Raw genomic sequence first — 16,327 nt, 5'->3', positions numbered from 1 at the left:
TGGGTTCTGACTGTCTTCTGCCTAATCTCCTGTTATTTTTTTTCTTTTTTCATGCTGTTCAAGGAAATTGGTGTTTCATCAGATGTATTAAAAAAAAAAAAGCCAGCTTGTCTACAAATGATCACTGTTTTTCTCTTTTGCTTCTTTCTTGTGAAGTGGAACCATTACCTGTGATGAAGTTGTGATTTCTTTCTTATTCCCTCATCAAATTCTAGTAATTATACCTTTGATTCTACCTGTCAAAAGTTTTTAGATGAATTCATATTTGCCTTAGTTCCTCCCGATCTACCTCCATATCTCCACCTTGTCAACAACTTTTTGTCTTTTTTTAATAACTTAATTAATTCTTTCTGTGCTGTCCAAATACTTCTGGGTGTGGGGCTGTCCTGGAGTGTGGTTGACCCACCAGCCACACACTAATAGAAGACTGACTCAGCTTTTCCCAGAAGCCGTCAATTCTCCATAGCTCTTGAGTTTGAGCTAGGGCTTATGAACGCCTTCCAGTCCATGCTAGATAGACTGACTTGACCATGCTTGGGCCTTGTTCAGATGACACCGTTGAGTTCATCTCTTACCATTTTCACTGCCACTAAACATAGCTCAGGTCTTCATAGGCTTCTGTTGAAAATATTTCAGTGAGCAAGTGTTCAAACATAGAAGGTGGTAGAGGACATTTTACACACGAGCTATAACACAACTCCTACTCTCTTTTTAAAGTGCAAGTCTGATTACTGTTACTCCTTAATTAAAATGTTTTACAATTCCCCTGTGATCTTTAGGATGCATTGCAAACCTCTTAGCGAATATATCCAGTCTTTGGCCATCTGTTGCTTATCGGCTCTTCTACTCTCATCTATCCTCATATACTTATGGGCACTATATATTTTTCAGTTGAAAAATGCATACATAGATTTAAACTTCTAGGAGCAGCCCAGAATCTTTCTGAAAGGCTCATTGTGAACGTTAACCATATGCGTGTCTGTTCCCACTGTGGTGGGAGACTGCCTTAGGAAGCTTTGGCTCTGGCCAGAGGCTTTGTTGACATAGGAGGTGGTGGATGATTCCAAGGAGTGAGAGCATTCTCCAGAAGGCCTGTGCTATTTTCATGCATTTCATGTTCTTCTGCCAAGAGTGTGCTTGTGCTAATGCCAAGAGTATCCCTGGCTATTCCCTCAAGATGGAGTCTAAAATTGTACTGCTGTGGCTCATCCTTAGGCAGTCTCTTCTGTTATACTGTTAATTCTTTTGAGTAGGACCTTGTATCTTAATTTCTCTAACATTAACAAGTTTTATACATAGAATTCAGGAAACTTTGAATAATGAATATAATTAAAAGATCGTAGTAAGCAGGCCTGGGACTTCAACCTAGCTGAATTAATGTTCTCCGAGTTTAAGAAAGTGAGATCATTAGTTTAGTAATTAACCTTTGAGTCTCTTCATTGTGGATGCATGTGGGTTTTAGAGATTCTTAATAACCTGTTTTTATAGAATTAAGATAAGAGGTTATTAGGTGATTTTATGGTTGAACTGTAGTTTCTTAAAAATGAAACCAAACAAAGCACCATAAAACCTGTGAGAGTTGACTAAACTCTGAGGCCTTAGATCTGGCCATGGAGGCAAGAGGACAAATCAAAGAACTGATAATTCTTTTGCTTTAAAGTAGAAAATGGAGAAAAAGGAAAGCTGTATTACTACCTTGTCGTGAGGTCAGAGAGGTCATCTAGGGCTGCAGGCATCTGAGGCCTTCCTTTGGGCCAGAACATCTGCCTTAAGATGGTTCACTCATGGATCCACCTGAAAGGCCGTTATCATTCAGTTGTTCTCTTCCTTCTTCCATGTACTCTGCTGAGCCTGGTAAAGGATTAGCCTTTGAATGCCATAGTGTCAGCTCCCCTTAGCCTCCTAATATTCTCACCCTCTGTGGCTTCGATCTTGCCCTCCAATTAATTCAGTCAGGGCTGGCCAGTGAGGCCAGTGAACTGGAGTGACACTGAAAATTCTAAGCCATCTTCTAAGTGACACGTTGCAGCTTCTGTGTTGGATTACTCACTAACTGGTCAGTTACCATGAGCCTGAGGTCACTGTGGTACCCCCTTGAAGAAAGGCTCACATCAGAGAAGCTGAGACCTCCTGCTTGTAGCTGGCACTAGCTTCTCAGCCTTAAGCAATCTTGGAAATGGCTCTAGTAGCCTAAGTGAGGCCTTCAGATACCTGGAGCCCAAGCTGATGTCTGAGTGTATGGCCCCTTGAGAGAATGTCACCTTTTGTGGACAGTAGTTTAGAATTGCACTTAACCCAAGGAGATATTTTTTTTTTAATCAAATTACTATGTTACCTTTTACTTAGTAAACATTGTGCAAACTATTAGTGGTTTTAATAAACTATTTTTTAGTTTAATTAATTTTTAATGGTCTAGGCTTGAGATCCCAGCACCCAGAGTTGTAAGCAATCTGTGATACTTTGTCTCAAAGGACCCCCCCCCCCCAATGAGGTCCTACCTGTTATCTCTGTACATGAAGAAATCTATTAACTGTACTTTGCAAAACTTCTTTCTCCACTCATAACTTACATTTTACAATTAGTTAATTTATTATCAAGTCTTTGTTTTGCCAGGTCTACTTGGCCATTTCTTCTAGACTAGAGCACCATAAGAATGCTGATAATGACATTTTCTGTGTCGCTGTCCTGCACCAACTTAAAAGGAATCTTACCACTTTATAAGTTTTACTTTTTGTTTTACAGATTTTATTCTTAATTGTGTATATGTGAACATGTGTCTGTTTGGGATATAATCATGTGAGTTCGCGGCCATCTGACTCTGAAAAGGATATAGGTCCCCTGGAACTAGAATTATAGATGGTTGTGAGCTATCTGGCATGGGTGCTGAGAACTGAACTCTGGTCCTTTACCAGAGCAGTGCATACTCTAACCCCAGAGCATCCTTCCAGTTTTGTAGACCAGGCTGGCTTTAAACTCACAAACATCCATCTGCCTCTACCTCTGAGTGCTGGGATTATAGGCATGTGCCACTGTGCCTGGCTTCTGTGAATTTCTTGAAGTTCATTTTTACTTTTTTTTTTTTTTTTCTTTTTCAGTAAATGAAAGGTTATATGGGGAGGAGTTTTCTCAACTCTTGTTTAAGGATATCTTAAGTAGTTGAAATGCTTTCTCATAATTGGATTTCTCACATTTCACAATTTGATTCTTCAGAATAACCTTCATGGCTGGTGGCTTAATCAAAAATTTGGAAATAAGAAAACAATTGTAATGTGACTTATTTGAAGGTAATAGTTAGGTAATTTAGAGGTAAAAGGCAAGGATCCCACTCTGCCACTGGGTGAGTTGACAGAGTGATTGGTAGTGGAATTTTGTTATTATTTTTAGTGATTATAGTGTGTAAACATAGGTGTAATTAAAGCTGGTTGTGGACTGTGATTAATTCAGTGTTTTTGTTATTATTGGAACAGAGTATTTCTGTTTGTGGCAGAAGTGATGTTTAGGGTTGAAATTTAGAAAAATTGGTCTCTAGTTTTTGTTGTTTAGTGCTGCTCTGAGTTTTTTCTCCTCTACCCATTTTCCTCTGCCCTGAACCACCTGCGCATTGTGCCCTTACCTCACAGGTCTGAAGGTCATTTATGCCTGCCTGTGCGATACACACATTCCTTCCCTGAAGCCTTACAGAAGTTCTCTCGTGGTGAGTTCAGGTAGGAATTTCCGACTCTTATTTGAGTCTTTGATAAAGATGTGCTTCTGCTGCTGCTGCTCAAAAAGAGGACAAGCAGAAAACTGGGGTGTTTCATAGTTAACAAAAGTAGCTGTGAAGAATGCAGGGAGTCAGTCACTGATCTCTCCTGTCTTCTAGTCCAGTAAGAAGACAGTAGAGAAAGCATGATGAATGGTACTTGGTGTATAATTGCAAATGAAGATTTTATTCCCTCAATGAGAGTGATGTCACCCTCACTTTTTAAAGTCTTATTATTAATACATGTTCTTATCATTTGGTAGAGAGCTATAGTTCAAGCTGTTTGGTAAAACTGAAGATTCAATTTTATATTTGTACAAATGGAGGATTGCATGTTTAATCAGTTCCTAGTGTCTTTTTCTTACCTGTGAAGTGTTTTTTAAGCAGTGGGATGGGATTTTTAAAGAAGTATTTCTCAGAGCTGGAGATGTGGATGGTGGGATGGTTTCTATATTTGTTTAAAAACAATTTTGAAAATTTGGGGGACTTTAGTCAAATATATTCACCTTAATTGGGTACTGTTTGCCTTCTGTGGTAGATGTTTATGTCTAGCTTTTATGGATTTAATGGGTTATTAGTAAGATTTTAATTCAGATTAGCTTGTGGGTTTTATATAAGCTGGGAGGAGAGGTAACATGCGCACACAAAGCCTTCAGTAGGGACCTGTGGGCTTTAGGTGTTTGAGCTATAATTTATTCACGGAATGATTAGCTGCTCCCCCCTCCTTTTTGGCAGGGTCTCACTATGTAGGTCTGGCTGTCTTGGAACTAGCTACTTGGAACTAGCCTAGTACACTAGGCTGGTCTTGAACTCACAGAGTTCTGCTTGCCTCTACCTCCCCAGTGCATGCTTAACCTATAATTACCTTCTCATATCCATTTGTCAGTTTGCCTAGTTGTTATAATGTCTGATCCTTACTCCACTGGCCTTCCTTCCTTTCTTCACTTTCAGGTGGCTGTGGAGGCAGCGTATCAGGTTGTACCTGGAAGGGACTGGCATAAACCCCACTCCTGTGGACCTTCATGAACAGCAGCTGAGCTTGAGTCAGCATAGCCGAGCCTTCAACATCGAAAGAGTTGATGAAAGTAGGTGGGGTGGAGAGTGGGCGTTTTGAAGCAATGATTTACATTTACTTTGCTTCTAGTAACACTAATAACTCCTAAGAAAATACTTTTGCTGGCTTTTTTTTTTTTTTTTTTTTAATAATTAGAATCTAAAGAAGTAGCACTCTCTCTCTAGGACAGTTTTGAAATTAGTTGATTAGGGATGAATTATTAAATACCTGGCAGGATAGTTGACACTTAGGGAAAGACCTTTGACAAGTCAAAAGGGAGACATAGAAATTGACTGGGACTCTCATAAGTATGTGTTATATGTATACTATAGTTATAAGTATACTTAACTCTCTCGCTCTTTGTATTTAACTGTATTTACTATAGTTGTTGATTAAAATCTTTCTTGGAAAATTTTGCATCCCAGCTTTGAGATTGCTATTTGAAGTAGATTAAGGAGAATCCTGACAGATGGCAATTTGCAACTGTTTTGTATGAGGGTTAAAGTAAATATTCAGCTTTGCTCTAATTTATGAATTTTAATTTTGTCATATACTTTATTGTTTTCAATAATTATTTCCCAAAGAAATAATCATGGACTGTTATAAAAAGATACTTTTCTTCTTTTTGACATATTTCTGGGTAATTTCAGGAATGCCTTTTTAACCCCCACACCACACCCTCTTTCTGCTTGTGTCATGGTGATTGAAAGCATTGTACTAGCATATTTCTTATTTCTTTTTATTAATTAATTAATTTGCTTTATATCCCTATTGGAGCTTCTACTCCCTCCCTTTCTCCCAGTCCCTTCCTCTTACCTCCCCTCCCTTTATGCCATCTCCCTTTCTAAAGTCTGAGTTCATGTCTGTTGGAAAGATTCTCTTTCTGTTAAAAAAATCATTTGCTGCCTGGTTTTTACAAAGGGAGTCCAGGACAGCCAAGGCTACACAGAGAAACGGTGTCTCAAGGAAAACAAAGAAACAAAATGGTTTGCTTTTGTAAGTCTTTTGAGGTATTAAATATACATGAATTTCTATTACTAGTTTTGAAAATCTTTCATAGTTCAAGTAAGATTTAATTGTAGCTAGAAATTTTATTTTCTCTCTCACTAAAGAAGCTGGGCTGTGGAGATGGCCCAGCGGATGAAGCATTTATGTTCAAGTGTGAGGAATGGAGTTTGGATCATCGGAATCTATTTAAAACCTGGGCAAGTGTGACACCTTTAATCCCAGCACTCGGAGGTAGAGACTGTATGCCACACTGGGTATAGTTTGAGCATAGGAGTCCTCAAAGCCTCCCACCGTAGTGACACACTACTTCCAACAAGGCCATATCAACTCTAACAAGGCCACACCTCCTCGTAGTGCCACTTCCTGTGGGCCAAGCATTTAACCACAGGAGTCTATGGGGCCATTCCTATTCAAACCACCACACCCTGTCTTCACAACAAAACAAACTCCAAAACAAAAGCAGAAAAACCACACGCTATGGAATGGAAAATAGAAACTCAAATGGAAAGGTAAGTCCATATTTAAGAAAATTACACAGATAGCAAGATTTCATATTTACTAATAATATTTGTTGAATCTCTGCTGTTAGCTGAACATTTTACGGAGAATCCATGGAGAATAAGACCTAAAAAGTTCTAAAAATAATTATTTTATTTAAGAAAAAATAATCCAAACAGTAAGTTTTTAGCATTGTACATTTGTCAAACTGTCAAATATGAGGTTGTGGCTATGTCATGAAGCAGAGTGGGATAATATCAAAAGGTAAATGATTTATGGCCTTGAATACAATAAAATTTAGTTAAACACAGAATATCCTGAATAAGGCTCTTTGGCCAGGTGTGGTGGTGTGTTCCTGTATTCCCAGGACTTGATATGTCAGGTTTATTCTGTTGAGTTGACAAAGCAGGCAAATAACAATTGATCAAAGAACTCCTGGTATTGTCACAGGAACCCTTTATAGCCAAAAGAATATGTAGTTCCGCTTATGAGGTTAAAATCCAGAAGAAATAAGAAAACTAGCCTTTTTGATATAAAAAAAACATGTGCTCAGACTTATATAATAAGCAGATTCAGAGGTCAGAAGTTGTGTTGGTGGTGGTGTGGCGCAGTCTATTCAGTCTCTAATGTGAGTTAGATTTCTATTGCTAGACTACTCCAATCTTTAGCATTTTAGGCATACACATTTATAATCTCACAGGATGTGAAGCTCAGAATCCAGAAACATCTTTAACTGGTTAGTTCTGGTTTGGGGTTCCTCATGCTGTGACATTTGAGCTTTCTAGCAGAACAACAGTACTTGAAGATATGACTGGGACTGGAGAATTCACTTGCTGCTTCTCATGTGGTTGTCATAGAAGCTTCAGTTCCAGCCTTACCCCACATGAGTGAGATGAGAGAGAGGCAGACAGACAGACAGACAGAGCCAGAGACACACACAGCAAGGTAGAAGTGCAGTGTCTTCTCTAACCTAGGCTCAGAAGTAGGTGCAGAGTAGAACGTTCATGTTGTATCTTTTGGCCCTATCACCCCCCCCCCCACCCCCCGTGGGATATAATGGGATGTGTGACTCGGAGATGGCAGGCTAGAGCCTGGAGGCTGCCTACTGTAAACCTGGATGGACTTGATAAGTGTTGAAATAGGGGAAGTGTGGATGGAAGGGAAAAATTAACTTTGGCCATAATTTTTTTTTTTTACATTTTTTATTAATTACACTTTATTCATTTTGTATCCCCCCATAAGCCCCTCCCTCCTCCCCTCCCGATCCCACCCTCCCTCCCCTTTCTGCATGCATGCTCCTCCCCAAGTCCACTGATAGGGGAGGTCCTCCTCTCCTTCCTTCTGATCTTAGTCTATCAGATCACATCAGGAGTGGCTGCATTGTCTTCTTCTGTGGCCTGGTAAGGCTGCTCCCCCCGCAGGGGGAGGTGATCAAAGAGCAGGCCAATCAGATTATGTCAGAGGCAGTCCCTCTTCCCATTACTAGGTAACCCACTTGGACACTGAACTGCCATGGGCTACATCTGTGCAGTGGTTCTAGGTTATCTCCATGAATAGTCCTTGGTTGGAGTATGAGTCTCTGGGAAGTTCCCTGTGTTCAAATTTTCTTGTTCTGTTGCTCTCCTTGTGGAGTTCCTGTCCTCTCCAGCTCTTACTATTTCCCACTTCTTACCTAAAATTCCATTCACTCTGCCCGACAGTTGGCCATCAGGCTCAGCATAATGTTTACCTAGTGCAAGACATTTAACTTCAGTACTGCTACTAATGACACAGAGGGGATGGGGCTGACATTTCCGCTTGAAAATTGATAAAGGACAAAAAAGTGAAGGGAGCTCTTCAAAGGTGACAAGATCAATTTAATCCCCCATACTGAAAATACTTTAAGGGTTTTCTGTTATAGTGATGGAGAACACTTACTTGATTAAACATATTAAACAGAATATTGGGGTTTTTACAGATTTTTTTTTCTAACGTTGACATTCCTGAAAACATTATTGAGGCTTCCTTACTGAAAAAATAATCTACTGTTCTCTTTCTGTCTCTCTCCCCCCCTTTCTTGCTTTTTTCTTTCTTTTCATATTTAATATTTTGGATGGGCGATTAGAATGTTTTTCCTTCCCTTCCTCTAAACCCTCACATGTACCCCTCCTTGTTTTTTTTTTTCTTCAAATTCATAGCCTCATTTTTCATTAATGGTTGTTATATGCATAGTGTATATGAATATACACATGTACATTCCTAAATATAATGTGCTCTGTCTGTCTGTTACTTGCAAGTATGTTTTCAGGGCAGAGCATTTGGTATTGGATAACCAATTGCTGTGCTCTCCCCTGGCAAAGAGTATTTGTTTGCTTTCAGTGTTCCTTAGTTGCCTAGAGTTCTTTCTGTAGGGTTAGGGCTTCATAGTTGTTGTCCTTGTTCAGCTCAAGTTTGTGCAGTCATGTCAGTGAGACATTGTAGGCGTGGCTTCTGACATAACTGATCTTTCTGGGTTGGTTTCCAGTGTGAACCATGCAGGTAACTTGTGACCAGAATCCAGGGTGGTGCTTCTTCACAAGTGTTTGATCAGCTCCTTCTCTAACGCTTTCCAGATAAGACTCAGTTAATCATGTACTTAAATTATTTTGGAGAGCCAGAAGTTTGATTTGTTGGTACAGACTAGGTGATTTAGGTTTTATCTTCCAAATGATTTAAGATGATTGTGTTAGTTGGTAGTAAAGAATACGATGCTTTTAAAACTTAGGAGTTTTATGAGCTTTTTATATTTAATAGTTCTGAAATTCAAGGAACTCTCTTGGCCCTCTCACCTTCTGCAGGATCCGAGGCTTCAGGACCTCAGCTTTTGCCAGTGAGAGCACTCAATGAAATCTTCATTGGGGAGAGCCTGTCTTCAAGGTACCTTGTAGCTTGTGATCTTGAATGTAGAATTCAGTGATTCCTAAGGCCTGGCTTGAAGAAGTACTGCTATAGGTAGTAGAAGTTAATTATTCAACAAAATTACTTCCAAGGCCAGCATACATGCTGATAACCAAGGAAATAAAATATTCTATGAGGGAAAATTTAGTGAAAGTTCACATTCAGCAGTTACTCATAGTCCTTCCTGCATTCCTTCCCAGTACCTTTATCATAAACATGATTTCTAAAGGCCTAGGAGTGTGAGGTATGAAGCATACATTTGCTGGTAACCCACACGTTTCCTAGGTAGTCTGTATTATAATTCTCTTTTAAAAATGAGTGTAGTAGCACATTTCTAGACCCAGCTGCTCAGGAGGCCTCTAACAGAGCGGGGAGCCTCTTGTTAGAGCCCAGGAGCTTGAAGCCATGTCTGGGCGACATAGTGAAGACCTACGCACCTCCTGGATCTCTCCCATCCTCCGTCTTCCCCTCCTTCTTCCTGACCCTCCCATCACAACACAGTACAGACTTCTCTCTCACACGTAAACATTCTGTCTCTCGTACACACACTCACACATATACACAACTCTCACACACATACACATTCTCTCACACACTTTCTCTCACATACACACTATTTCTCTTAGAACACATGCATCTCTCTCCCCTTCTTGTACATACATAAACATACACACATGCTCAGGAGGAAAACATATCTCTGCTTATTAATGTTTTTAAGGCTGATTTGCTTATTTGCTTATTTTTATATAGGATCCAATTATGAATCACACATTGCATTTCACTATTGTGGCCTTATGCTTATAAAATTAATAACTCACCTTACTTTGTCATTTTGTCTCAGCCCACTTTTGTCACTTGTGGTACTAATATCTTTGGCTAGTCTGAGCTGGCTGGTTACAGGACACCCCTTATTTTATGTCTGCCTGGTGTTCAGTACAGGTGCTTCAGATAAGGCCTTTTTGACCGTGCTATGTTGTTGTGTTCAGTGTTCAGCGTAACCATAAGGCAAGTGTATTGACAGTTTAATGTCTTTATTAAGGGCTGGAGTTAATGTCAGGGGCAGAATCCTTGCCTGGCATGTGTAAATCTCTAGGATTAAGTCCCACTGGTGCACGTGTGCACACACAAATAGATATCACCATTGTTAGTGAAAATTAATTTCATGTAAAACTGTGGGATATATATTATTACCGATAATGTGTTTTCTGAGACCTAAATATAACAGCTTTGGAATACCAACATTTTTTTCCCAACCTTTAAACCACCATGCCCACCATGGAATAAAGTCAGTTCCATTGTAGTACTTTATGCTTAGTTTCTCCATTTTGTAGATTGTATAAATTAGATATGGGGACTGGAGCTGAGTTCATGTCTTACCATGTTGGTACCATACCCACACAATTCTTTGAGAGCCGTGTCATTGAAATTTATGTAGCATTGCTAGTTCTTGTTATTGCAAGTCATATCCTTTCATAAGTTTGTGAAGAGAGAGGTTCCCCATAACTGAAAGTGACACCCACATTCTAGCTATTACAGTGCCAATAGTTTTATTGTAAATCCAATGTACATTAAAATGGTGAGGACTAATGAGGCAGAATTAATTGAACAATCCTTCTGAATTATTGTGGTTATTTTATTTTATATAATATTTATTCAGTAAAAACATATTGTGTGTTTGTTATATACCATGTGTAAGCCACTTGGGATACAAAGATATGTATTCAAAATGTAATGGTACATTAAGTTTTTGGAGGTTGGTGGAAACATAAGTTTTTAAATCTTTACAATATTCTTTTAAGAAATTAAATATTTACAGGAGATGTATAAGTACCTAAGTGTAAAATGTACTTATTTTAACATAGTGAGATATGTGATCTATCCATTTGGAAAGTTGTGTCTCATTCTGCATGTCATATTTCACATAATATGGAGATTATGATATATTCTATGATGTATAAAAGAGGATGAGAAAGGCACCAGAGAGTGTCCATTAACTGAAACAGATGTGTGAGTCCATGTTTACTGTGAGAAGACATTTGTGGCTTACTTTACCCTGTGCTTTGTGGAGGAGGTATGGGTAGCTGCAGGGAGCTGCCACCTCCAGGCTGTTGCACACTTTATATTCATTGGAGAGATAATGTAGAAGAGGAGGAAAACAGAGTAGATGACAGGCTGGGAGTCAGTGAAGTCGCTCAGATGATGTCTGCTGCTGCTGCTTCTTGTTCTTTGATGTCTCTCCATAGATCTTTAGAAAGATAAGCAAGCAGTGGTTCAGCTTTGTGGCGTTGAACATGGTGAAACTATTTTGGAGGCTTCAGGGCCTTTTTTTTTTTTTAATTTTTTTTAAAACTATAACTAGACCCTTAGGCAAAACGAACATGAACACATTAAGCGTCTGCTGTCTTGTCAAGCTGTGTGTATTATATTCTATTACTTAGTGCTCATAGCAGCCCCATGAGGAAGGTAGCTGTTTTGTCAGTGACAGTAGAGAGATCCAGAAGGATCAGATAATTTGTGTAGGTTGCATAGCTATGTAGAAGCAAAACTGTTATTTGAGCCCGTTAGCTAATTCTTGATCCCAGGCCCCGTGTTGAGGCTTTTCTGTGCCCTGGAACCTTACGCACTTTGCTTGGAAGAAAAGAAATGCAGCAATGTTTTTCCTGCCTCACTTTCAATGTTCTTAGATTGAAGAACATTCTAAAAGTCCATGTTTTTTTTTTTTTTTCTTTTTCTGTCTGTTCTAACCTAGAATGCCTTATTGTTGGGCTGTAGCAGTGGACAATTTAAGAAGAAATATACCCAATCTAAAGGGACTGTGAGTTTTATTGCTGAATTAAAAATAATTTCTCCCAAACAAAAATTCTATGAATTAACTAATCCCAATAAACTTGCATGTAGAATGACACTAAATTTGCTTATCATTTTGGGCTCAACATCTCTCACCTGGCTTTAATTTTCTCCTGTTCACTTCTGATCCTCTCTACTCTTCACTCACTGCTCTTTGCTTCTTTCTAGCACAGTAGCAGACATTGCTGGGAATTTGGCTGGCTTGTCTGTGCAAAATAGGCTTCTAATGTGCTTTTTCAAAGAAGAAATAACTGACCTGTGAAATAGATTAAAGGTGAATATTAGGCCCGTTCTTTATAGAGAACAGTAATGAAAGAAAGAAAAAGAAGTTACATCATGTAAAACTTTATTAGGATCTTGGAGAAGATGTTGAATGAGTTAGAATGAGAAATAAATCACTGTAGTATAACTGTTTACATGAGTGTTTAATAACTTATTTTGAAAACCTATATTTTATTAAGGCTTTAACTTCTTAATTTGCTGAAGAAACAGTCTAGTGTTTGTCAGTGACACCATTATTTTAGAATAAGAGTTTTACACAGTAGGCTTTTATATATTTCAGAAGTTATTTCTGTCATTCACTTGGTATTTAAAGAATAGTGTCATTTTTTTTTTTGGTGTCATAAAACTCATTTGATTTCACATTTATAGAATATTCTAAAACATGTCAGTTGTAAGAAATTATACTTTTGAGTCTTAGTTTTGTCTGCTGGGATTGAATTGGTTGAGAATTTTCTTTACAGTTTTATCTGTTAGCTGCTACCATTTAAAATGGTATACTAGCATATGACTTAAATAAGAGCTTAGCACAAAGAACTAGATGCTGTTATGTCAAGGAATAGGTGCCAAAAATGATACCACTTAAAGATGAAATTGTTTGAACGCTGAAAGGAAGTTCTGTGTATGGTAGATTCCATAAGAGCAGAAGCAGCACTGATAGAAAAATGGACAAGCCCTGTCTGAAACATTGTTTTGATAGGAAAGGGGGCATCTAGATCAGAAAGGCATGTAGATAAACAAACGGTTTCTCCTTCTAATTTTTTCACTTAATCAGCAGTGGAATTAGCACGGTGATGTCTGTACCTATTGAGTCAGAGTCTGGGTCAAGCTGGCTTACTTAGATTTCATGAACTTTGAAGGCCTCACACAGCTCAGCAAACACAGCTTTCTGTTTTCAATTCATAGGGCTTCCTATTATGAGATATCAGTTGATGATGGCCCATGGGAAAAGCAGAAGAGTTCGGGGCTCAATTTATGTACTGGAACAGGATCAAAGGCCTGGTGAGTAACTTGGAATGTTGCCTTTCAAGGTGTGTAAACTTTTAAGTAACAAAATTCGCTTCATATATTATATGGATGCATCTGAGTCTTCTAATGTGCAGGGACAGTGCTTTGTTGTTCAGCACATTCAATGCTGATCTTCCTGTTTTCAGGTTTTTTTCCCTGTGTTCCATGCATTGTTCACTTCCATCACTGTTTACCCAGACTCTGTTTCTAGAGGAAAAAGATTACTTGATAAAATCACCCTCTCCTTCTTGCTGTCCTTTGCTCTCCCCTCCACACAAACTGACCCTGCTCTTTGCCCTTTCCAACTCTTGCCAGCTTTTTCAACTTCTGCTGCTTTGGTCTGGGCGCCGGGTTTTTGGTAGATATTCTTTGTCTCTGGCCTCTTTTTCTCCTGGCTTGCAACTAAACAGCTCTAACAGAGAAATGATTGTAAAGTACAGGGATAGTCCTAAATACACGTAGAGAAAGTCCTCTCTTCGCTTTAACACTTTGGCTGCTTAGTCTGACACCAGCACCCTGGTAGAATGTGTCTTTGGCCATCTCACTCTCTTTCTCCTTGCCCGACCCTCCCCTTCCCCATCTGCCTTCTGCAGACACCCAGACTGCTTGTAATTCTCAGCACACACCTTGCTCTCCTTGAGCCTTTTGTTTTTGCTCAATTCTTCTTCCTGTTTTAAATTTCTGAACACACTCCACTTTCGTTCCATGGTGAAAGCATCCAGTCTTCAAATGCTGTTCTCTGTAGGAAGTTGCCATCAACCCCAGTTCCTTTCATAAGCACAATGAATGGATCCCCTTTGGTCCTTCAGCACCGTCCCTTAGTGCTGGCATAGCACCTGTGTGTTACTAGTCTAACATGCTGGTGCTACCCAACAAGATTGGACACTTTGAGGAATTTGAGAGGGTAGCTAGTGTTTTTCTTTTCCTCCTGTTCTTTTTTTTTACTTTTTATTTATTAATTACAGTTTATTCACTTTGTATCCCAGCTGTAGCAACCTCTCCTTCCCCTCCCAATCCCACCCTTCCTCCCTCTTCTCCTATGCCCCTTCCCCAGTCCGGTGATAGCGGAGGTCCTCCTCCCCTTCCATTGGACCATAGTTTATCAGGTCTCATCAGGACTGGCAAGGCTGTTCCCCCTTCAGGTGGAGGTGATCAAAGATCCAGCCACTGAGTTCATGTCAGAGATGGTCCCTGGTCCTGTTATTGGGGAACGAACCCTCTTGGATACTGAGCTGCCTTGGGCTACTTCTGTGCAGGGGTTCTAAGTTATCTCCATGTTTGTTATCTAAGTTATCTCCTTGTTTGGAGTATCTGTCTCAGAAAAGACCTCTGTGCCCAGCTTTTTGGTTCTGTTGCTCCCTTTGTGGAGTTCCTGTTTCCTCCAGGTCTTTCTATCTCTGCTTTCCTTTCTATCTCCCCTTTCTTACCTAAGATTCCCTGCACTCTGCCCAAAGTTTGGCTATGAGTCTCAGCATTTGCTTTGATACCCTGCTGGGTGAAGTCTTTCAGAGGCCTTCTGTGGTAGGCTCCTGTCCTGTTCCCTGTTTTCTCCCTCTTCCGATGTCCGTCTCATTTGCCTTTCTGAATGAAGATTGAGCATCTTACCCAGGGTCCTCCTTCTTGATTAGCTTCCTTAGGTGTACAGATTTTAGTATGATTATCCTATATTATATGTCTAATATCCATTGATAAGTGAATACATACTATGTGTGTCTTTCTGCTTCTGGGATACCTCACTCAGGATGATCTTTTCTAGATCCCACCATTTGCCTGCAAATTTTATGATTTCCTTGTTTTTAGTTGCTAAGTAGTATTTCATTGTGTAAATGTACCACAATTTCTGTATCCATTCCTCAACTGAGGGGTGTCTGGGTTATTTCCAGATTCTGGCTATTACAAATAAATCTGCTATGAACATGGTTGAGCAAATGTCCTTGTTGTATACTTGAGCATCTTTTGGATATATGCCTAGGAGTGGTACAGCTGGGTCTTGAGGTAGCACCATTCCTATTTGTCTGAGAAAGCGCCAGATTGATTCCCAAAGTGGTTGTACAAGTTTACATTTCCACCAGCAATGGAGTAGGGTCCCTCTTTCTCCACATCCTCTCCAGCATATGTTCTTACTTGAGTTTTTGATCTTAGCCATTCTGATGGGTATAAGGTAAAATCTCAGGGTCGTTTTGATTTGCATTTCCCTGATGACTAGGATGTTGAGCGTTTCTTTTAAGTGTTTCTCTGCCACTCGATATTCCTCTATTGAGAATTCTCTGTTCAGCTCTGTACCCCATTTTTTAATTGAATTACTTGATTTGTTGCTCTTTAACTTCTTTAGCTCTTTATATATTCTGGATATTAGTCTTCTGTCAGATATAGGGTTTGTGAAGATCCTTCCCAATCTGTAGGCTGTCGTTTTGTTTTGATGACAGTGCCCTTTGCTTTACAGAAGCTTTTCAGTTTCATAAGGTCCCATTTATTGATTGTTGATCTTAGAGCCTGTGCTGTTGGTGTTCTGTTCAGGAAGTTGTCTTCTGTGTCAATGAGTTCAAGGCACTTACCCACTTTTTCTTCTAACAGGTTTTGTGTGTCTGGTTTTATATTAAGGTCTTTGATCCACTTAGATTTTCGTTTTGTGCAAGGTGATAAGTATGGCTCTATTTGCATTCTTTTTCTACACGTAGACATCTAGTTAGTCCAGCAGCATTTGTTGAGGATGCTGTCTTTTTTCTATTGTATGGTTTTGGCATCTTTGACAAAAATCAGGTGTCTCCTGTTCAATTTTTCTATGTAGCAGGGTATAGTGCCTAGTACATATATTTTCAAATCTTCCTTAAATAAATGGATGCTCTTAGAAACAGCACACACAGTGTCTGTTAAACCCATGATCTCTGCGGTATGTGGTGGCATTCCTAAAATCCCAGCCCTTGGGAATCTGAGGCAAGAGGATGGTAGTTTGAAGCACTTGGGGACTACATAGA

General features: G+C 39.4%; 1 protein-coding gene across 2 annotated transcripts in view; it reads left to right on the top strand.

Annotated features, from left to right (window-relative positions):
* Nadk2 (NAD kinase 2, mitochondrial) overlaps nucleotides 1-16,327 on the top strand; it is a 40,975-nt gene that overhangs the window by 16,409 nt on the left and 8,239 nt on the right. Inside the window, exons 5-9 of one of the 2 annotated variants that reach the window (XM_055601035.1) lie at nucleotides 3,621-3,704; nucleotides 4,694-4,827; nucleotides 9,119-9,197; nucleotides 11,968-12,033; nucleotides 13,251-13,346. In XM_055601035.1, the coding sequence (XP_055457010.1) occupies nucleotides 3,621-3,704; nucleotides 4,694-4,827; nucleotides 9,119-9,197; nucleotides 11,968-12,033; nucleotides 13,251-13,346 (459 nt within the window). The remainder of the gene's footprint in view (nucleotides 1-3,620; nucleotides 3,705-4,693; nucleotides 4,828-9,118; nucleotides 9,198-11,967; nucleotides 12,034-13,250; nucleotides 13,347-16,327) is intronic. The other variant, XM_055601036.1, reaches the window with a different exon arrangement.

This window comes from Psammomys obesus, unplaced genomic scaffold (assembly GCF_907164565.1).
Source record: "Psammomys obesus unplaced genomic scaffold, mPsaObe1.curated_primary_1811, whole genome shotgun sequence".
NCBI lineage: Eukaryota > Metazoa > Chordata > Mammalia > Rodentia > Muridae > Psammomys > Psammomys obesus.
This window is presented reverse-complemented; position numbering and strand designations above follow the sequence as displayed.